The following is a 23,615-nucleotide window of genomic DNA, read 5'->3' on the forward strand; positions in this document are numbered from 1 at the left end:
AAAGAGCTGTGGAAAGAGGTAATATTAGCTTTGTTTTCTCCTCCTTTTCCAACACTGTCTATCTGCTTGAGGGCAGCCATGCTTCCTGCGCTCTGTGCAGGACCCAACGTGCCTGGCAGAGCATGTCACGTGTGATCTGAACACAGGCAGTGCTGGGATTCCTTCCCTCTGGGGACACAGGCCAAGGCACCCCTTTTGGGGACAGAGTAAAATCTGTCAGTACAAAACAGTCACTGAGCTGCCAAGCTGTCAAGGAGCTGAAAGGGGGATGTTACAGTGGGCCTGGTCCTCAGCACCACAAGCACCTCTGCTTTCCCAGGCATCTAAGCAAAATCATTATTAACTGCATACTTGAACCTTGGGTACCAGAATTGCAACACAAGCAGAATTTAGATATCTAAGTCCTCTTCTGGATCTTGGTCTAAGCATGCAAGTGGAACAGACCCATGACACCAAGGACTACAGTAAGCTTTTTAGCACATACATTTTCAACTGTAAGCGAACAGTGAATTAAATCCACACAATGTACCTGTGAGGTATGGTGAAGGAATGAGAAACATCTGCCCACTGCACAGAACATGTTACAGAGCATGGCATGCTTTGTGGTAAGTGAGGAAATGCCTGAACAGGGGCACATTTATACAAAGGTGCAAATCTTTGCCTACAGCACATAATTCTTGTTCAAGCACAGATGCAAATACGGTGGCTTCTGTTGTCTTTTCCCACTTCCCAGCCCTCATTCCTAAGCTGTTCTAAAATATAACTAGCTTTTTCCAGTTTTTATTCTTTGCAAAAAATCACATATTCCAGCCTATCTAAACATGAACAGTCACTGATACCAGTTTTATCTGAAACAGTAAGTGAGGTACAAAAGCAACAAACTTTAGAAGTTCCTGTGACAACAGTTGTTTTCCATGCACCATTGAGGCAAACAGCCTTAAAACATGGAGCATGTGGAATGGTGTACCTGGTTTAGTTCCAGCACTGCTTTGTCCTGAAGTGACTTTCTTATCTTGTGTTTCAGAACCTTCCGTTGCTAAAATAAGGAAGAAAAGAAGATATTAATTACCCATTTTACTTAGTAGTAGGTCACTCACCTTATTATATTGAAATTTAAATATTGCTGTATTCTCTTTCAAATCAGACTGTTCCGAGATGTCACTTTAATGCCATTCTACATCATTTTGCATTAAAAAACCCCAAAGGCTACACAGAAAGCATTTAAGCCACAATATAAGTTCCCAATTTAAGTCGAGGAAAGAGCCACAAGAAGATTTCATTTTAGCAATGTGTTTTAATAAGATTTATAAGATGCCTTGCAGAACCCCGGTTTCCGAAGGTATGGTACGAGATACTGGTAAAAACTTCTTTACAAATGGCACATCCAAAAGGCATGACTGAAGAGAGGACTATTAGGGACCTGAATGAACTATAACTGAGGAGATATTCCCAATATTTGCAACTGACTTTTGACTGGGCCCTACCAGCCTAGAACAAGATCTAATTCTGGAGTTCTGAATGCCCTTTCAACAACCCTTTCTAAAGAAAAAAACCCCAGAAGATTCATTACTATTACTCAAATCAAAACCATATCCTTGGTTCAGCATCTATCTCTAACTAAAAAAACAGCCAAGAAATTAGAAGCCATGATTTTTTCATCTTACTATTCATCTTTGTACCCAGCAGTTCCACTACAGAAGTGCTGGAGTCCAGAACACACCAACCTAGGAACAGCCTAAAGGCAGACTGTAAAAATTCTAAGAAGCCCTCCAAAAACAGCTTGAAAGTATTTGCAAGCAAGGATGAATAAAGCCTAGAAGATGAAAGACACCAATTCATTTAAACAAAAATATCACTAGAAAGTTGGAAAAAAACCCCTGATTACTCCGGATTTAAAAGCTAAACAGGCATTACTGTATTAGATCCACTTTAGAAAACATAATTAAAACAAATTTTCCTCAGAAGGCTCCAAGCAATTTCTTATGCATGTCAGCTTTAACACTACACACTCAGCATTTAGTACCTCAGCGAGTTCATTCCCTTTGTGGCCTCACAGAAATCTTTGTTTCCTCGCTTACCTCCTTCCACAGGCACATTTCAGGATTAACACAGAGGCTAAAAGGTAGCAGGAAGAACCTGTATGCTACACATACTGTACCTTTTTTGCAGGGGAAAGTTGGGAGAGAGAAATAGAAAAATGCTTTTATCAAATGTTTCTTGTTCAAGAGCAATGTTTTGCCAAGAACAGTGTTCAAAAATCACGTAATCTCACCAAAGAATATTGTGTGAAACCTTAAATAATTGTCAGACACTCTTCTTGACACCTGTATTAAGTCTCTTGCAAATAACCCCTGTTCAACTTAACAAATACTGATTCCAAATGACAATAAGAACTGTAACACCTTAAAGGAAGCCCAAGGTAACATTTTAGTATTTGCCATTTTAAAGGCCTCATACAAAAGATTAGTGTGACCTGTGGGTAGATGGATTGATTTTTGGCCAGATAATTTGAGCACCACTGAACTCTTCCACCACCAGGCTTAGTAGGATCTACCATCATAAAAAAAAATCCATACCTGGTGCTGGAGAAAGTCCAGAGAAAGCCAAGAGAGTTGGTGCAGTGTCTGGAGCACAAGTGCTCTGAGGAGCAGGGGAGGGAGCTCAGGGTGTTTAGCCTGGAGAAAGGGAGGCTCAGGGGGAATCACATCAGTCTCTACAAGCTCTGAAAGGAGATTGTAGCCAGGTGGGGATCAGCTGCTTCTCACAGAAGAAGAAGAAACACCATGAGGAGGAAATGGCCTCAAATTGCACAAGGGGAGTTTTAGACTGGATATTAGGGAAAAAAATCTTCCCAAAAGAGTTGTCAGGCATTGGAACAGGCTACCCAGGGAAGTGGTGGAATCACCATCTCTGGAAGTGTTCAAAAACTTGGGGATGTGGCACGCAGGGCCATGGTTTAGTGGTGAACATGGCAGTGTTAGCTTAACTGTTGGACTTCATTTCAAAGGTCTTTTCCAACCTTAACACTTCTGTGATTCTAAACTCTTTACATCTTACCTCTCCCTCAAAGTTCAGGTACTTGTAAAACAAGCTTTTCTCCTGCATGTATCAGCGACTTAGAACATTCTCAGAAAAAGTCCTACTGTAACTCAGTGGGACTACATCACAATTCCCAGCAGCCTGGCCTAGGGAATCATCTAGAAGAGGAAACTGTCATGAAATAGTAAAAATACTGTTTCTAAGAGTTAGTGAGTACACTGATGCTCTAATAGTGTCAGCAAAAATTTCTTTGCATCTTTCATACTGAGTATGTGTGTTATTTTCTTAAAGCCCTGCGCCATGGGATTATGCAACACCCCATTAACTTCAAAACTGTGGTTTAAACGCCATCCAGAAAATACACTGGCAAAAAAGCCTAAGTACACAAAGTACTACTTTTTTCCCATATTTCCTAGTCTAACATTTCCTTGGAATATTTTTTGACATGGTTTGAATACACATTCATATGACCACTTATATGACAAGTGATGAAAAGAACAGATGGCAAACCATGAATTTTAACGATTCTGGAGATCAAATAAGAATTGGCACAAGCATTTAGTAACCAGTGTAGGTGTGCTCCCACATAAAATACCTCCTGCTCTAGGATACAAACAGATTAATCAGACAACTAAACATCTAAAATCCACACCTAAATATTGACAACACCAGTTTCAATACCTAACAGATGCCAGAAGAGATATAATTTAACTACCTAATATTTGCTCTGCTGTTTATCTTGTACCATTACCTTTCCATAAGGGAATAAAAGTTGCATAAAGAAGTGTTAAAGATGGATAATTCTCTGTGAAGCACAGCTGTCTCTCTCAGCTCTGCCATTACTATGTGGCACAGCATCAAACAGAAAGCTGTACCTGAGCTTCTCTGCCTGGAAAGAGGGGAAAAAAGCAGGGCGGGGGGCAGGAAAATATATATATATATATATGCACATACACACTAAATAATATGCATTTGTAAATTTGTGAATGCTGAGCTTTAAAGTAACACCAGCTGCAGCACAGAATTCCATATATATACCTGGGGCAGAACTGAAAGGTATCCATAAGGATGACTAGTGCTAGGGAGGATCTGTGCAAGCCCAGCTTTTAACTTTGCTTTAAACAAGACAAGTACAAAACTGGCAGATTATTCCTAGAAGAACAGTTTTGTAATGGAAATGAAATCTAGTTAGAAATCTCTGATCAGTTTCAATATATCTATGTATTCACAGTCAGACAGGTTTAATCAATACTTCTGTTACCAGGATAAGTACAAGCTCTAGAAGGACTGACAAGCAATTTCATAGGATGTCAGTTCACCCCATGTCTCACACAGCCATTATAATTACAGTAAATTCCTACAGCAGTAAATAATCTCTGTATCAAGTACCAGTACCAAAGGTTTTTTTCTAAAATGGAAAAAAACCCTGTTTTATGATAGCCAGAACTGCTTTGAAAGAGCTGTTCCACAATCAGCACCTGTCAGAGAAAAATGCTTTTAATAACCTTACAGTCTAAGGTGTTCCTCTTAAAGTAACAAAACCAGTTATCTCCAGCTTGTCCAAAGGAGGCCTGCGTGAGCAGAAGTAGGAATTGCCAGCAGTGGGAAGCAAAACAGGCACAAAGAGAAAATTTACATTAAAAATATTCAAAGTTGAGGAAAAGGCTCATGAAAAACACTGAGAAAGGAAGAAAACTGTAAGCTTTAAGTGCTTCTTTACATGCCAGATAAACTCTGGTCAAAGAAGACTGGCCTGAGAGACAAGGTAACATATCTGAGGGGAAAAACTATGAGAATGAGAGCCTCTGGGAGGATGTGCTGGAAAGTAGAAGCAGAAACATTCACCCAGATCCTGGAAAAAACACTGAATGCCAAACACTGAGAGACGAAGCATCACACTGGCATTTTGACAAGCTTTTTTAAAAACACAAGAGTTGTGCAGAATACAAAGACTTGTTTTTCAGACTGTGGCTCATCAAGCACGTTTGCTCAGTGTGAACCAGCTATTCCCAGTGAGGTGAATGGCAAACTAAAGGCACCACAGTAAGGCTGAGAAGCTGGAAAGAAGATACTTAAGTTCTGTTCCATGGAAGAAGGGAATCAGCCACAAGACAAAGGCAGTTCTACCTCCAGAAGTACAAGCCTCAAGAGATTAAGTGCAGTGTGAAGGGGCACTTGGGGATCACAAGCAAGAAGTGCTGCTGAGACCTGTCAAGGTCAGGATGAACACAGCAGCCCCACCAGAACTGCATCCCAGCACGGGTCTGGAAAGGGGAGCTGTTCAAGGGCTGCACAGCGAAAAAGCTGCTCCACAGCTTTTGCTGGATGACAGCAAAAGCAGAGGAGAGCCCCAGGCCTGCAGACAGCCACGGCTGTGCAGGTACACCTCTGGGTACAGGGAGCACCAAAGGGGAAAGACCACCCTTCAGCACCCTGCTCTACTTCTGCAAGTGTGAGAGAAGTTACTGAGAAGCAGCCACGAGAAAAAAGAAACAGCTAAATCAGAGGAGGAGGGATTACAGGGAAAAAAGAAAATCTAGCTATTCTGTACCTGCCACTTGTCATCTAATCCCCCTGGTATGACTGAACAGCTACTTTTTTTAGCTGTCAGAGAGTGCAGAGGGTGTGTGGGATGGGGAAGGCTTCAGAAATGACAGCTGGAACAAACTCATGGCTCCGTAAAAAAGCGCTGCCAATACATAGCAGAGTTAATTCAGCATTAAACTGGGAAATTTAAAACAGAGCTAACTGGGAACTAATATATTCTTTATGCCTTAGCATCTAATCCTTTTACCTCCAACTGCTTCCTTATGAACACTGCTCAAAAAACCAAAAAACAAATAAAAGCCCCACTCTTAAATTCACTCACTTATTTTATATAGGATGTCACACCTGACAGGCAAAATGTAAAAAATGCATAGTTTGAATTACACAGAATTAAACAGAGAACAGAGTATTCTAAGTTTCTATAAGTAATAATAAAGAATTGGGGCTAGTCTAGGAAGTTTTGTCTAGACACTGGGAACAGTGGCTAGCTAGCATGTCAGTCAAGTCAGAGGCATTGCTGAGCTAGGTAGAGCATGTTGAAAGTGCAGATACAGGTCAGAGCTGACAGAATTCATTATTTATTAATTCAGAAATACATTAAGACCAAAATCCTGAGTACCTGGCTTTGAATAGGCATCTGAGCATTCAGCAACTGGCTGTTCTGTTCTAAGGCAACATCACTGAAATTTAAGATAAAGAGTCTCTTTAATGGCAAAACTGGGTTGTTTATCCTAAAAGCAAATTCCTGTGAGCCATGATCCAGGGGCTGAATACATGTGAAAACCAGAAGTCAACACAAATTAAAGCTTTTCCAGTACTTGTGACTTTTGCCTCTTCTTACATCCATAGTTTATGAATAAGACATGCAAAAACTACTCTCCATATTTACACTAAAAATATATTTTGCAAGTCTTTAGAATTTCACATTCTTTGTGTTATCAATAGTGTCTATATATATTTAGACAAACAATACACTAAAAATATCTTAGTGGAATTTATTGGTTTAGAGTTAAAAATGCATTCATTCCATACTTGCACGCCATGCTTACTTTTACTTGCATTTTAAAATTGCAGTCTGAGGAACAATGGACAGCAATCTTTCCAGAGATAAATAGGTCTCAAAGCTCTGTGGCTGGCCAAAAATTACCAAGATGCATGCAGTACAGCTGACAGATAAAAAGGTAAAAAAACCAAGCATCTGGATGTTTAATACTAAAATCTCCAGAGTAAGTCAGGACAAAATTATTATCTGCTCTCTTCTTTACAGTTGTTGGAGAGGATAAGTTGTAAAGAACCCCATTTAAAAACTCACTTGTCAGATGCTAGTTTTCAAAATCTGCTTGTCAGTAATGACTCTGAAACTTCCCCTCAAGAAGAGAGTGGGGTATGTGTTGGCCTGGAAGCCTGTTCCAGCACAGCTGGAGACAATATTTTCCAGTGCTTCTGCACTATACTGAACACTGGACAGACCAAATTTCTTATGCTGCTGCTTCCACCATCTGTGTCTGAGCTGAACACTAAGTCAATGCTACTCCTTGCTGTCACAGCATAAGCACACTGAAGCCCTAAGCTTGTTCAGGGCCTGTTATACTTTTCAGGAGATTATTATAAAACAGTGCCTTGAGTGAACCAAAATCGCACTGCTAGCAGCACTGGTTTGCTTCTGTAAACTCCTAGGACGCAAACATAACCACTACCAAAGTGGAGTCCTTCAAAACAAGATAGGAGGGAAATTCTCACTTTTAATTAACACATGCTACAATGAGACCCTGCTGAGAGGCTTGAAAATGGATTGGTGACCCAAACACAACAGTTGGTACACAAAACCAAACCATCTCCTCTCATGAAATCCATTTGTACAAACTGCACAGAAGAGCTGTGTCCAAGACAGTTACTCTAACACTTCAACTGTACAGCAGCACAGAACTAAGCATTGGCATTTTATCAATATAACACATCTCCTCCTTTTCTCCCTTTCTGTAACAACTTAAAACTTCCCTTCTGTACAGGAGGTAATAAATGGTGCCTTGCATGTTGCTGCTGGCCTCCAAAGCGCAAGCAGCCTGAGAGCAGTCAGCTCCTATCCACAGACCATTTTGAAGCAATCTTCATCCTTTAAAGCCCTGGCTGCAAAGCCCTTCCTGTGTAGCAGATGTGCTCTCCTGGTAGTTGGCAGATGCTCCCTGAGCAGTAGCTGAGGACAGGAGCAAAAGGGCACACTAAGAAACCTCTGCTAACACTTACTGTGGACAAGGAGCTTCCTGGCCCTTCTGGGAAGGTTCAGTGACCAGTTCAAGAGACAGCCTCAAAGCAGCACTGGGGGTGAGCTCAGATCCTACAATTCTTTTAGTGCAACAAGATGGGAAACAAGGGAAATACCTCTGGAGATTGGAGGACTGTAGGACTCAGCAATAGGTTGCAGGAGGGACGAGGAGAGTGCAGCATGAACGTACCTTTTGCGGAAGCTTGCTCACAAGAGATGTAAGCTTTCAAGGGGATGGGGAAACCAAGACACTGATGGGGCACTGACTGCCCTTCTTTTGGGTTAATCCTGATGGAAGGGCACACAAATAGGAATAGAACTGAAGCATCAGCTTGGAAACTTTATACATGTACTGTCCACATTCTATTCCACCCCTCCTGAATGCACTGAACACCTGGTTCAAAACAGACACTAGAAAGATTTCTCTAACAGAGCTACCATTTCAGAAGACAAATATACATGTATCAAAAGCAACTCTTTCAGGCTTCTTAATTTAAATTCTTCAGAAAACTCTTGGCAGGATGGGTAGGGCTATGCCATCAAATCAAAATGTTTTTGTAACAAATTTTTGTTCTAATTAACAACACTGATAAAATTATTTCAAGAGATTTTCAAGGTTTTGCCAACTACTATAGCAGTGAGGGAGAAAGAACTGCAGGAATTCTGCCAAAGTTTTGGATCTAGTGCACTCCAGTGTCTTAAAACTAAAATCTAGATTTCTGTTTTGAAACAACAGAGTCATGTACCTAATTTTGGTTAGATGTCAACACTCATTCTCTTGTTAAGGGAAGTAGGTTGAAGTTATTTCTAAATGAACTAAGGTGGAGAAGGAGTATTTCCAGACCACAGACCAGTTTACTATTTTTAACACAGGTAATACAAGTCTTCACAAGTCTTCAGATAAAAACTTTTTGAAATTTCCATCATTACCAAATGGAAAATACCTGTTCTTCTACAGTCTAAACAGCAGTACTTACAAAGTACATTTGCAAGTTAGAGGTTTGAGTCAGAAAAGTGACAGAATATCTGTTTCATTTCTATTCACTGAAACATGAAAGCAAAATTCATGCCTTATTTAAACATGCCTATTAATTAAGTTTATATTAAAGCATTTCCAATTCTTAAAAGCTCAAAGCTTAAAAGGTTTAGTACATCTTTTTGTATTTCCAACAGTGTGGAACTTACCACTCTGGTTTGCAAAAATAAATAAATTATATTATACCAAGCTGCAGTGACCATCCCAATTCTTTTTGCTCTGGCACTTAGCAAAGAAGTCTACCATCTGCCAAACAAAGCACTGTTACCAATGCTCCTCATCTCTAATGTCCTGGCTGAGCAAAGCAGAGTGAAAACTCACCAGCATCCGTGTTTACTACTCCCAGAATGGTATAAAAGTTGCCATTGTTTTCATCATATAAACTAGAGAGATAAACAGAGCTAATTCAGCACTCAACTGTAAAACATTAAAGCCAGAAGCATAAATAGATTTATTTGGAAACAATCCACAAACATAAATCTGGATGATGCAACTGGCTATAGGGAAAGGGTCAGCTCTCTTTTTTTTAAAGATTAAACTTGTATAACTGCTCCATTGGGAGATGCATATTTATCAAAGATTACTTTTGGCTGACTATGTCAGCTTTAAAAAGCATTGTATCCTAAAATATTAAATAACATAGAAGATACCAAACCAAATGCCTTTGTAGGGAGAGTTAGAATCTCTTAAGGATGATAAAAGAAAAACAATGTCAGTAACAGCATTTTTTTAGAAGTTGACACTCATGTCCTCTGGATAATGATATTTCATTATCTCACTGCAATACAAAACAAGGACACAAACATGAAAGGATCCCTGGAAAAAAAGGTTTTCTGCTGAAAAAGCCTGTGCTATGAAGCCAGTTCTGCATTTGACCAGAAGGCTAGCAAGCTCACCCAAACACAGATGAGACATGTGAATGGAAGCTTTTTAATTACACATCACCAAAATGAAATCTGAAATGTCACTGCCTGAGGGCATGCAGGACAACCTCAGTTCCAGACAGCCAGCAATTTGTGCTGTGCAGCCTGTCTTAGGGCATGAGCTCTCCAAACACCAAAAGCAGGTAATGTGCAAGATGCAGTGATTTATTTGTTAGACTGTTACACAAGGGCAAACACCTCCAGCCAAGGTACAAGAGTACCAGCTGCTTCTCCTCCTCAGATTTCTCACTGCTGCAGGCAGCATTTGCTACGACTATGTCAGAGAGGTTCCCATACCAAGATCAGTGTCACTGTATTGCTGCGCTACCTGTACATGGAAGGTCACCTCAGAGATTATGAAATGAAGCACCTGTACCATTTTCTAGATGAAAAGCTCTTCTGGACTTAAACCAGAGATCATTTTCCAAACTATGAGGTAATTCCTGTGAGTAATTCCAAGGCACAATGAAGCTTATACCTACTGCTGAGAAATGGAGAATCAGGCACAGACCAGCCTGCTTTCTGTATCACACCGATTCCAAGGTGAGATGGCTTGAACTGCAGAAAGCAACTTGAGTGTCCCATTATCTGATACCCTCACTCAGAGGGCACAATGATCAAAGCATATTGCAGCCTGTGAATGTCAGTGAGATAGCACCTGCAGCAAAGTGAGTGTGGGCATGGAGAGAAGGGGAAAATGGATACTTTCCTATACATTGCTCTATTGAGCAATTTGATCTTGAGATACAGTAATTTTTGGAAACAATGCAATCTCTTTGGTCTCAAAGACAAGAGGACATAAACACTTCTCCCCACCGAAGTAAAATAAAATGAAACAGTCTTTTGATGCAATACATATTTTTAATTTAAATGAGTATGTTACAAAAGGAATAATATCTACTGATTAATTTAGGATACTCCTGCCAACACAGAGCTTTTCAGACAACACAGTGCTTTCTTCTTGCCACCCCACTGACACATAAAGTCACCGCATCCCTCCTGAACTCAGTGTATACACCCATGCTCTCCTCTATGCCTTCAACTCTTCTGACTTAGCTCCATGTGCACTGAAGTTCATAGTTACCATCCCACTGACTTCATGTTTTAGAGTAGACCCATAATAGTGTTTTTTCTGCCACCACAGAATCACAGAATGGTCTGGGTTGGAAGGGACCTTAACGATCATCTAGTTCCAACCCCCCTACAATGGAAAGGAACACATTCCACGGAGATCAAGTTGCTCAAAGCCCCATCCAACACTTCCAAGAATGGGGCATCCACAACTTCCTGGGCCATCTATTCCAGTGCTTTACCGTCCTCCTGTGAAGAATTCCTTCACACATGGCAGCATACTGATCATTCAAAACCAAGGCACTACTCTTTTCCCATCTGCAGCAACCAAGTGATTCTGTTGCCCTGTGGGGACACCCCCACACACGCACACCATTTGCAGGTGCAGTCTCAGTGTGCCCTGGGTAAGAACAAACATTTGCTATTTTGACCAACATCCAAAAGCTGAGCCTTGCCCTTGCTAGGTGAGGTTTACACCAAGGAAACAAATGAGGTTTTAGAACTCCTTTTTTCCATAGGGAGGAAATTCTGATTTTTGCTTTAATAATCTCTCTCTGCTGCATGTGCAGCTGCAGGCACACCCTAAACTAGGGCACTTCAGCATTTTACACACACATACAAGAGCAGCTGCAAGAGGCATAAGACACATAACAAATAAAGTGACATGAACTTTTTAAGCATAAGAAAGTTCAAAAATAGAACTATTCTCCTTCAAAGCCTTTTTTCTTTGGTTACTCTGCTCTGCAACCTTACACAACTACACAAGTGAGACTAGAACAGAACTCGCCCACTGAATTACTTTTAGAATACATTTAACATCTCCCTGACCTTCTGGGTACCTCCAATCATCTTCTTTCTACATAGCTTCAGCCAACAGTACAGCAGCTCTCACTGGATTCCAGGTTACTAGCCTGCCACACAAATGACAATTCCCTCAGTACCCATCCCCATTAAAAGACATCTACAATAAAGCTTAAGAGAAATCCATTATCCAAGATTTCCCCTCCTCTGCCTTCAATTACTTTAAACTCAGAATCACTGTATCTGCTGAACTAAGTGAAGTCCTGGCCTTCATCCCATAATTGCTTTAAAGCATCTTCGGTCTCATCCTTTTATGTCTAGGAAGAAGATGGGGTTGTAAGAGTAACTTTGTTCAATTACCTCATTTGTGAGAGAATAAATGGACACTCATCACAATAAGAGAAACAGGAAAATTTCAACCCAGCTATTGATTTAGTGGCTATTTTCCTCTTACAGTCAGCCATAATAGAAGTACATTTGTACAAACAGACAAGTGTTTTTAGACTGAAAGTGTTTCATGCCCATTGTGGTTTAGTTTCACAGGACAACTCCCAAGAAACTGCTCTGCACAAGCCCTGACAACTGCCTTTGGTGAGATCTTATCAAAACTTTCACCAGGGAGCAAGGTAAAATAAAGATGCTCAAAACACAAGAAGAGAGGATAGGAGGGAAAAGAAGTATTATTTAATGCTAACAGTCTAAGGCACTTAGTACTCCATGCGAAGGAACATGGGGTAAAATTTACTATAATTGTCTATAGAAGCAGGAGAGTTTTCTGAAAGATTCAGCTTCTAAATAAAATAATGAAGTAGCACAACTTTTTTTTACTAAGAAAAAGTTCATTGCCACATGGGTTTCATCTCCTGACTTGGCACCCTGAACTGAATGTAGGAGAGCCATGTCAACACCAGAGTCTGCCTCAGGAGCTTGACTTGGCTGAAAAGCCAAGTTAGGCATTACACTGAGATATCTACACTGCTCCTGGTACCTAATTATCTTCACACAACCACCACTTCGACCACTTAGATTTATGCCTGGCACATTTGCTGTGATTTCTCTTCCAGACAGATAAAATCTAGGCTACCTACAAATTAGTGGGATCAATACAAGTAACATAGGTAATCACTTCACTGCTCCAGGTTTTCTTGGGCAAAGCTCCCTGCAGCTCAAATTCTGTGGGGATGTTCAGAGTCCTCCATCCAGCCTCAGGAAAATAAAACATGAATAATGCCTGCAAATTGCTATAGCAACAACCACCTCTCAACTAAATACAGCAGGAAGATTCACAGAAGCTTGGTTTTGTTTATATAGCCTACTCTGTACAGACAATTATTTCCGAAACAGAACTACAAAGGCTCCGTGCTGTTATTTAGCAGTTGAGCTCCTGGATGCACACGTTCAAGCTATACTCTAATGCAGAGTACTCTTGCCTGAGGAAAACAAGCAGTTTTCTGCTAGCTGGCCTCTGCCTCGCTGGAAGGGATGCTGTAACTACCTAGAACAAGTGCAACACTCCATTTGCTGTTTCTTTGCCTGTTCTTTTATATAAAAGATCTGTGCTATGACTGCAAGCCAAATAAAAGGAGCATTTAGTGTGGCGCAAAATGCATGTACACAGAAACAGTGCAGAAAAAGGAATGTTTCCTACCATTGCTGAGCAGGGAACGGAGCAGAAACACTGACTTTAGAAAATATATTTCTGTTGCATGACTTATCCTTAATCACTTCAATCACTGTCAAAAACAAAAGCTGTGCCAGGCCCACACTATCATATTTAAGGAGGCAGAAGACAAATACAGCTAATAGCAGCCAAGAACTCAACAAGATTGTCAAGACACCACTTTCTGGAAAACTTGTGTTTCAAAGTAAACATCATAGGAAACTGGAAAACTTACTTTCAATTCAGGGAGCTGTTCTTTACTGCTGTCCAGCAGTCGGGAAGCAGGGCTTCCTGATGAGCCATGTATTGCTTGGCAGAAAGACAGCAGATTCTAATTGCTAATTACAACACTCCATGCACAGAACTGAGTCTGCACAAACAACCTTAATAGTTCCTGAGCTCCATGTATTTGAAAAAATTATAAAAACTGAATATGTGTTTAGAAAGGCAAAGGTATATATTTCAATGAGAAGGTATTACATGCAATCTTTAAATAACACCAATAGCTACTTTAAAAGTCTTTATTATGAATACATCAAATGGTTACTAGAAAAAGTTCATTGCCACATGGGTCTCATGGTTACTAGAGCTCTTTGGCCTTTGTGATATAAGAATAACTCACCACCAAAACCAAAGTATATTTTTTACCCAGGTTCTCTCTCAGACCTGAGGCTGAGGGTCACACCACTAAAAAGTACATCTTGTTTTTATATACTGCCACCCCATACTCTCCACACAAACCCACAGCCTGCAGAAGTTTTTTAAAAAACCAAAACTTGTTTCTCTATAGGATCTCCAGGAGTAGGTGATTTCTCTTAGACACAGACCACTCTATTGGCAGCACAAACATTTGCATTAAGTCCAGTACTAGAACAGCTCTTTGTATCTCATGAAAGCATAAAACATTCCAAGTCCACGAAGGTTCTCTTTTAGTTCCTTAAGCATGGGTGTCATTGGCTTTCCAAGCAATTGCTTGTTAGCTCTCTTGGTGATTGCATTGCTGGACTGCCATAATTTGCAGTTCTTAGGCCTTTGGGGACATAAATTTCCTTTTTTGCCCCTCTACAGACCAATATGTAGCAGCTAGCTACGAGGCGACATGGTTCTCGGGTACGGCACGGTGACTCAAATACAGAGTCACTCGGTCCATGTGCTGCGGACACCAATGTGGTGGATAGCAAATGGTGTTTATTCAAAGGTTTCAGGGGTATTTATGGCTTAGGTAGTTTGTGTCACTTCCTCTGCCCTTGTCCTGGGTGCAGCCAGGTAGCCAAAGTCAGACTGAAGGTGAGGAGGGGTCTTCCTGTCTACGCGTAACAGCCCGAGATCTTCCGGCCGCAATCCCTAACTCTCCCACACTACAGTCTTCAGAGAAACCTTTCATCTCTGACTGACTCGCTTTTATTTTAAGCATGTTCCACAATTTCAAAACCAGTCTGAAAGGACTCAGCCATATTCAGGTTATAACAACCATTGAAAATTAAGTCTTCTGAAAAAAAAACACATGAAAGTAAAAGGTTGGGTTTGAAAGTAAATCAAACCCAACCTTTCAATCTGTTTTTTAACAGAAGTAAGAAAGAAATCTTTCCTTACCCCCTTACATTGCTTTCAGTTTATATATATATATATATTATATATATATATATTATATATATATATATATTTATATATAAATAGGTAGTCTGTATATCCAACAAATCAAATAGGGTGTTTACAAAAGTATTACTGTCATTGTATTTGATGCCTTAGTTACTTGGAGAAAATCCACCATGGTGCTATTTGGATTGTGTCTAAGAGACAAAACACAGAATAAGTGTTCAAGTTGTTGCCTTGCTTTTCTGCTCTAATTTTTAATTGGTTTATAATGATGACATGACAGAATATGCAACGTAAAAAATCTGACTAAGCACAGCAACATGCTGTAATGAGAAGAAATCTTTTTAACACCAAGTTTTAAGAATAAAAACCAAACCCTGATATTATTTCAAACTAAAACCCTCCAGTAATCAGTATTTTGCTAAAAAGGCCTCTCATTCTTGATACAAAGATGTGCACAAATCTTTGGTTTTGGACTGCTTCTAGTAACTCAACTACAAATTCTCAGAAGATATTTGAAGTTTCCATTAAGCTGTATCATCACAACCTCAGGCATGCAGGGCTACTGAGATAGATCAAAGCTAGATTTACTCCACAGTTATTTAGCCTTACTGATGGGAGGGCTATTAATTTCCAATAACACAATCACATGCTTAATTATTTGATAGTATGTCATGTATAAGTTGTATTAAACAAGCTGCAGGGTCAACTTTCACACTGAGATTTCCTAGCTTTTCAGTTCTTGAACTTGAAACCCTACAAGTTAACTAAAAGCTTGCATAATGCACTGACATATATCAGTCGCCAGAAATTAGGAATGTAAAAGCATTAAAAATAGGTAATTTTACATACCAGCAAGATTCCTTTCCACTAAAAGCCCTCCTGTTCCTCTTATCATATTGAACAACATCTTTGGCTCCTTTCCTCACCTTACATCCTCCCTCCATGCCTTCTCAACCTCATTCTCTACACTGCAACTCAAGCTGCTACACTGCAACTCTCTTCTCTTGCCATTCTCCTTTTTACCCCTGTAGTGCTCTGGGCAGAATTGCTCAGACTGTTCTAACCCAAACACCTCCTCATGCCCACCTCTCTCCTAGAGGCATCACATCACTTTTCCTGCAAACCCAAGCAGCAGGCTTGGGCAGCACGGGAGAAAAACAAGCCTCTACACTCCTAGTTGATGCACCTGGTGCCAAAGCTGCCTGCAGAGACTGGGACTTTTTTCCCCCTGGCTGTTTCTCCTCAGACCCCAGAGCTCCAGGGGTCTCACGCTCAACTTATTCCATGGGGATCGTGAATAATTTGAACACTGATTAGACCAAAGTTTTTGAGAGGAGAGGCTGCTGCCTCAGTTCAGCCAAAAATCCTGGACAGAAATATAACACTCAAATGCTGAATGCATCCCTGAGAGGCATGAGCTGTGACTCTTTACATCACTAATTTGAATGGATTCACACAAGGTCAAGAGGAGGCATAGCTCTAAAACCAAATTCATACTGTTCCCAGTTTCAAATCTTTTCATTAAAGCCTTGTACCCTTAAGCCATCCCTTGAGACTAAGATTTTTTTTTTCAAATAGCAGAATTTCCCTATTTCTTTCCTATGTCTCATTCTTTAGAAATTGGTCCATTTGCTGAAGATTAAGAAAACAAGAAATAGGGAGAGAACCTGGCAAAAGAGAAACAGAGGCCAAACCATTTAAATCTATCAAACCCGTAAGGAGATTGAAACAAGACTCTTTAAATGGGAAATGTTATGTAACCTTTATTGTTAACCTTTGCAATCTGCCTTGTAAAATTCAAATTAAGCATGAGAATGATAAAATTCTCACTTGGGGTTATTTTATTATGCAAAGCATCTTGATTTTACAACATCACTGAAACGCTTCATGGAATTACAGCTCTTTAACACAGTAAAGTGGCCTCCTCTTTATCATGGATGGAGAAAACAAAGAATTTAGACCTCTAAGCCACATACTTCATGGCAGCAGCCTAGCCTTCACAGACCTTCTAACAAAGATGAAGGATTCCAATTGCTCTGATAGCAAAGCTACAAGTATAATTTCATGAAAAGTCTTTAAATTTTATCCCAGAAACAATGAGGTCTTGTTAACAATAATTTATTTAATGTTTTTAACATTAATAACATGTTTTATATATTTTGTGTTCCTGCCTTTAAAGAGTTTTACAAGAATTGTTAGACTAAACTACAGTGTACCAAGTGTACCTCTAGAGTTATTTTGTTTCAGACCATGTTCTTGGTTCTGATTCTTTTGTTTGGTCAACCAAAAAAGAAAAAATGGACTTTCTCATTGGGAAGTTTATTGCAAGTGACTTACATCAGTGCAACACTTCAAAGTCAACCTATTGCTCTATAATGCACATCAGATATTCCACTTCAGCACAAAAAAAACAAAGCATCACAAAAATTTATGCATTACATAAATAGTGAAAAATGAGAAAATGGATGCAGCAATCACATAATTTGACTCTATGCAGAAATGCATTGTTCAGCATATTAGAGTTATATATCTGAAAGCCCAAGCTTGTATATCTCCAAGCCTGTGCCGGATGCCTGAGACGGCAGGCTGACCACACCTCCCTTAATTCCCTTGAACAGGTGAAACAGGGATGGAAAATTCCTCAACAGTGCTTCATCTTCAGGCAGGTCACTCAGCCACTGTCCTCCAGCCCTTCCCTTTGCTCACAGACACAGTGGTTTGGAGGCTGGTTGCCAGAGCCATTAAGTCTTCTTGCGTGCAACCACCAAACAGAACTGGCTCCACACCAGCAATGCAATGGTGCCCACAAATTGCCTGCAGGATCCCCACACTCCCCTTCCTGGCTAGACCAAATTATAGCTATAAAACTTTGGCTTACATGGGAGACACACACCAAGTTTTGTTGCACAAAATTTAGGGCCACACAGCTCGGTTACTGCTGGAATCAGGATGGTACTAAGTGCTTCCTGGGCTCCCTGTATTGCACTGTGGAACTTATTTTTAGGATGCAAATGGACTTGTCTAAAAGGTTGTTCATTAAGCCTTGTCTAGGTGGATTGCCATTCCACAGGGAGACAAAACTCATCAAACCTGCTTCAATCTTTCATAAAAGTATTTTTGTGGGTAGTGAGTAGCTTACTACCAGTGAGGTTCCAGGCTACAAGATTATTAAAGCTCTATGGAATGTGACTAAAATAACATAATTCATGTCCACCTTACTGGTTTATCTTCATTCAACACAATGAATATTTCCAAGTCAATCACTTTGTAGCATGATGCTGTGGTGTAAGAGATCACCTCGCTTCACAGCCCCTTGATCAGCACAGCCAAGCAGAACATCACTGACCAGGCTCTGTACAATTAGGACTCATATCGCAACTATACAATAGAGGACACAATAATAAGATGCACTCTGTATCTTTTCACAACACTCTAAAACATTACTTCCAGCAACTGGATTGCCAACTAACTTATTTTCATTTCTGCTCACCTATTGCTGTGCCAGCTTTGCAATTAAAACAAACAAAACCAACATGAATTTGGCAGCACTTTTTACTTCCAACAAGCACTTCTCCTGCTTTTAATAGAAGATCAATGCCAAAAGCTGATGCAACTAGAGACAAACACTCTGCAAAACTAAGGTTTGCCAGACAGCATTTTAAAGGTGCCCTCAACCTTTCCATCACCTACCAGTTCTTGTCTGTGAGCAGCAGATCCAGCAGAGCACAAGTTCTAGTCAGTTCACTGATCACCAGCATCAAGAATTGTTTTGGAATGTGTTAAACTCACCTCCTGGTTTCTAGCACCCAGCTGCATTTCCCTTCCAGAACAGTGTTTAAGAGACACCCATGAGTACTAGAGCCTGAGGCTCTGTCCAGCTACCTAAAGGCAGCACCACCAGCATTTCTGCTGGCCTGCCCCAGTCCAAGCTCCAATCCAATCATTCAAACCGTTCCTTTACAGAGAGAACAATCCCTCCTCATTTACACTCCGAGACTCGCTCAGCTGGTGAGAACATGGTGCTAAAAACACCAGGGTCTGGGGTTTAATCTCTGTGTGGGCCACTTACTTAAAAGTTGGACTTGATAGTCCTTGTCCATCCTTTCCAACTCAGAATATTCTGTGATCTGTGACCTGCCTCTCTCCTTTTTCTCTTTTCACCCAGTAAAGGGCCTGAAATACCTCTTGTGGCTCTTCAGCTCACAAGTCCCATGCTATGCATGGCCTGACAACAAGCCTGGAGGTGGATTCACTCGCAGCCCATAGCCTGCTTTGCAGCATAGATCACAACAGATAAACGGGAAAAATGGCATCATGCCTTTTAGATAACTTTGTTTGGGAGTATGTTTGAAGGGGATCAAGAGCAGCTTTTTTTTTTATTCTAAGGCCCAGAAAGCAGAAATATATATTCTGGAAAAAAAATGAAGCGACAAATATAACAGCTTGTCCATTTAACAACAACATAAAGCTGAGTATGATTTTTTTAATGTTAAAAACAGACATGTGATCTTCAGAGAGGTTTTAGGAAAAGAGTGATTGGGAACTGATTGAAACCTTCATAATAAGACAAATTATTATTCTCCTCAGTGTTCTTACACAATACAGACTATTTTGGATGGGAATTAGGCTGCCTGTAAAGCATACAAAGCATCCTAACTACCACAGCTTTTCAACAGACAGCTTTTTTTAACTATTTATCAAGAGAATCACTATTCTCCGCCAATTTTTGAACATTCACACAGCTTTATAAATCTGTCAGGTTTTTGGACAGATCTTTGGCATTTCTACACCACCTTGAACAACAGCACCTGATTCAAGGCAGCGCTACATCTGTGCCACTATGCAAAGCCAGAGAGAAAGAGAACTACCCTCTATTTTTAAAGTTCCAAAATTCACTAATAAAAACTAACGCCAAACCCACACGTTTTCAAACTACACAAATGAACAGTAATTAGTGTCACAGTGAACTGATACTCATACCTGCATAATTAGCAGTAGGTAGTCCTAGCTGTCATCTCCTCCTACCCTTCTGTAAATTAGGAGCACTCTAAATTTAGCTATACAAGTTAAACCTCCTGCTATTGCTACATATAGACTGGAAACTTTAAATATGTATTAATTATAATAATTTATAAGTATGTATATACTTTTGTATATTTAAGTTAATTTGAGATAGTAGCAAAAAACCAGATTAATTTGCACCCTATATAGAGGTTTATTTTGTCTACATTTGATTTTATTTTGATGACACTAACAGCCTTACAAACCAGTGAGAGCTGATCCTGAGTTCAAAATCTTTTTCCTGAATTTTGATGGTAAATAATGTGAAAAAATAATATGAATTAAGGGGTTCCAGCTTTTATTCATTTCCAGTAAGCCAGGAAAAGATTATTTTTATTTTTGTAGAAGACTAGACTAATGCAATTAGGTTGTGCCAAATGTGTAATTTGTTTTCACTTGCAGAATGTTTATCACTTCATTCTTCCCCTCATAGCTGTGCTCAGTGTATACTGGAATAAAGTAGTGTGGCTTTAAAACCAAAACAATTATCATTCTACCTCAAAAGAATAGAAGTTCTCTTGAAGATGGCAGAACACTTGTCAATTCCCTATTTGGATGAAATTCAGATAACATGCTGAGTTACATGTAGCAGTGAATATGATAATCTGGGAAGATCATTCTGATAATATTGTAAAATTTATTTAAAAATAGGGCTGTAAATTATCATCCCCTTGGAAGAATTAATGTTTTATTTAGATGACATGAATTTATGTGTGATACTCTCAGATGTCCGCTAGAACAATAATCTTCTATGGATGTTCCAAGGAAATCTCTTAAAGACATGCTAGTGAGTCATCTGGTCAGGAGCTAAAGAACACTCACTGGCTTTGGAAACTGTTCTTCCTCAACATCTAATCTGGGATTAGATATTTTAATGATTAAGAAGAGACTGTAAGCAACCTGGGAGAAGGACACTGTACTCCAAGGAGTTCATGCATCACGTGGTCAGGCTGTACAACTTCAGTAGGAAGCTAAATAACCTATCTGCATATGTTCAAAACTTCTTTGCACAGCAGAAGTACTCAAAGTTCCCACCCTACAAGCACCTCCTCCTATGCAGAAGATCTGCAACCCTTCCTTAGAAGAGACCATAATGCATATATTTAAGCCCATTCAGGCTCTTCATCAGAGATCTGAACTGACAAATCAATCCCCAATTGCTACAGAACAAGGTTTGATCTAGGTTTGTATGGCAAAACAGGAAAGTAAGGTGACAGGGTCAGACAGAACAGAAAACAACAAGATTCCTTTGAGGTAAGTATAAATCAGAAGGAACCATACCAGCTGAGTGAATGCCTCTCCAGTTCCAATACTATAACCCAGAAAGTCTTAAATATGTCCCAGATTCACCAGTGGCCAATTGCTACTACAGGATAAGTCACCACATCCCCCCCCAGAAAAGCTCTTAAAACAAGTCTTATGAGAGCTTAGTTTCCTAAGCATATGAAACACTGGGCAAATAATAAACTACACTGCTACATGTAGGGTTTTTTGTATTTATTTATAAATATGAAATTCATTAATTCAAAATTTCCGAGGTATCCTGTATTGTTTTTAACAGATAGTTTGTGTGCCCAATGAGGTCCGAAGCTTACAGTAACTAGTGGTTACCAACTAGTTACTAACAATTCTGGCCTCAAAGCATTCTAAACACAAAGAAGTGCTCAAGATATTCCTTTTCTACCTCACAAAGCCCTTAATCCTTCCAATGTAGATATGAGAGCCCCTTCCCCTACAGCTAAGCAGCCTAAGGTAGCTCTTCCTGTTTAAGAGGTGGCCACCCAGCCAACTGCATACAATTAATTCTCCTCCACCAAAGGCAGCACACCACCTAAACTCACTGTAACAAACCAGAAGAAGTGACACTGTTGTGCTCCACCCTGCCCTTAAAAATAAACGGTGGAAAATATTTTGCATTTGTATTCCTTTTGACTAAACCATGCAAGTGACCTGAAATAATAAGCATGGGCTGATTAATTACTGCATGTGTTCCCTTCTGCAGAGCTGAAAGGTCAGCTGGGGTAAAAGCAAAGGGTAACATGATGAATAAGACTAAACACTCCTGTTTTTAAGCAGCCACCTTGTTCGATGAACCACACACAAACCAAGAAAGGGCTCTTTTCACTACATGCACTCATGCAGGCTTAAACAGACCAGCTGAGAAATAGTTACTGAACTACTAGCTCTGAAGATGGAGTAAAAGCCTTATGTGGGCCTCCCTCCCAAGGCTAAGCACTTAATGGTGTATTAAATACGTAGACATCTTAGTGCAGATTTCTAAGGATTTCTCTATATTTACATAACAGTTGGCAGATCTCTCATCTGTGGTTGGGGTTTTTGGTTGGTTTGTTTGGGGTGTTTTTTTCTTCATAAAACCATCTGCAACAGCATACTTGTTTTTACAGCTTTGTTTGTGTAGAAGAGGTGTTCACAACTGCATTTTCTCTTACTAAGTGCCACAGACATCATTAGTATTCTTCTGGGTATGAGGACACAGATGTACCAAACAGCAGCAACCATCCCAAAGTGCATTAATCTGAGACTGTATTTTAGAGCTGATTTTAACACTTTCTCTGACATTGTTACATTATTGCTGCACTTAAGTGTTGAAGCGCAGGGAATCATAGAGCATATGATTTTCAGAAGTCCTTCACATTATACTGATTGAGGACTGAAGAGGAAATCCAGAGAGATCAGAGCAAGGCAACACTGGGTTCAGTCAGAAAATTTAGACACTTCAACAAACAAGAAATTTTTCACTCTCCTATTCAAAAGTGGTCCTCCTGTTTTAATCATAAGGTAGAGAAAATTTACTGTGTACAAGTTTCAGCAATCCCTAACAGTCCTCAAAGTCACTAAAACTAACATCGAGTCCATTCCCAATTTTGCCATCAATAGTATCAGTCTTTCCACTGAGAAAAAGCAACTAGAGAGCAAGCAGGTGTTTTGAATCTAGCAAGATGATTATACAAATTAGTTTTTCAAGGTATATAATTATCAAATTCTTAAATCACTTACTTCAGAGACTGTAACAGGAGAAGGCATGCAGACAGGCTGAGCCACATAGATTAAGCAATGAAAATGTTAATTAAGAAAGTTATAGAAGAAAAAGGAAATAATCCAGTTCCTCTGCATTAGCATGTGGAGCCATGGGCTCAGTTGCCACATGGTTCCTCACCATGTGAGGACATTTATAAAGCAAAACCAAGTGGAAAGTAGAGCTCAGGCTTCAGAAGGGGAAAAGAGAGGGTCAAATTTCTTTGTGCTGTCTCCTGCCCTCACTCTTTACACATCCTTCTGCATGCCCATGGGATGGACAAAAGTAGTAGTCTAACAAAAAAAAAGGGGCAGATGTTGATGCTAGTAGACACTCTGGGCTACACCAGCTCCCAAGGGGTTCTGTGGCCAGTGTGTCAGCCAGCTTCAAGGCTGCAACAGTGAGGAAAGACCCTTATAAATCTAATCTCTATTTTACAGGTGCTTCTGTTATTGCAAATGTACACATTTCACCAGGACTAGACTGAATACATAAAACGATTTTTTTCCAGGACAGATGAACAAGCTTCATAAATCATGGGCACATCACCCACTCCTGGGTGACAAACTAGTGCACAG

General features: G+C 39.9%; 1 protein-coding gene across 6 annotated transcripts in view; it reads right to left on the bottom strand.

The window, feature by feature from the left end:
- The window catches only part of MAP7 (microtubule associated protein 7), a 110,290-nt gene that overhangs the window by 47,180 nt on the left and 39,495 nt on the right, over nucleotides 1–23,615 (bottom strand). For 4 of the 6 annotated variants that reach the window (XM_050973210.1, XM_030236094.2, XM_050973208.1 and 1 more), the window contains exon 2: nucleotides 968–1,036. The exons of the other annotated variants lie outside the window; for them this stretch is intronic. In XM_050973210.1, coding sequence (XP_050829167.1) covers nucleotides 968–1,036 — 69 coding nt within the window. The remainder of the gene's footprint in view (nucleotides 1–967; nucleotides 1,037–23,615) is intronic. 6 annotated transcript variants of the gene reach the window in all.

The sequence above is a fragment of the Serinus canaria genome, chromosome 3, assembly GCF_022539315.1.
Source record: "Serinus canaria isolate serCan28SL12 chromosome 3, serCan2020, whole genome shotgun sequence".
NCBI classification, from domain to species: Eukaryota; Metazoa; Chordata; class Aves; order Passeriformes; family Fringillidae; genus Serinus; species Serinus canaria.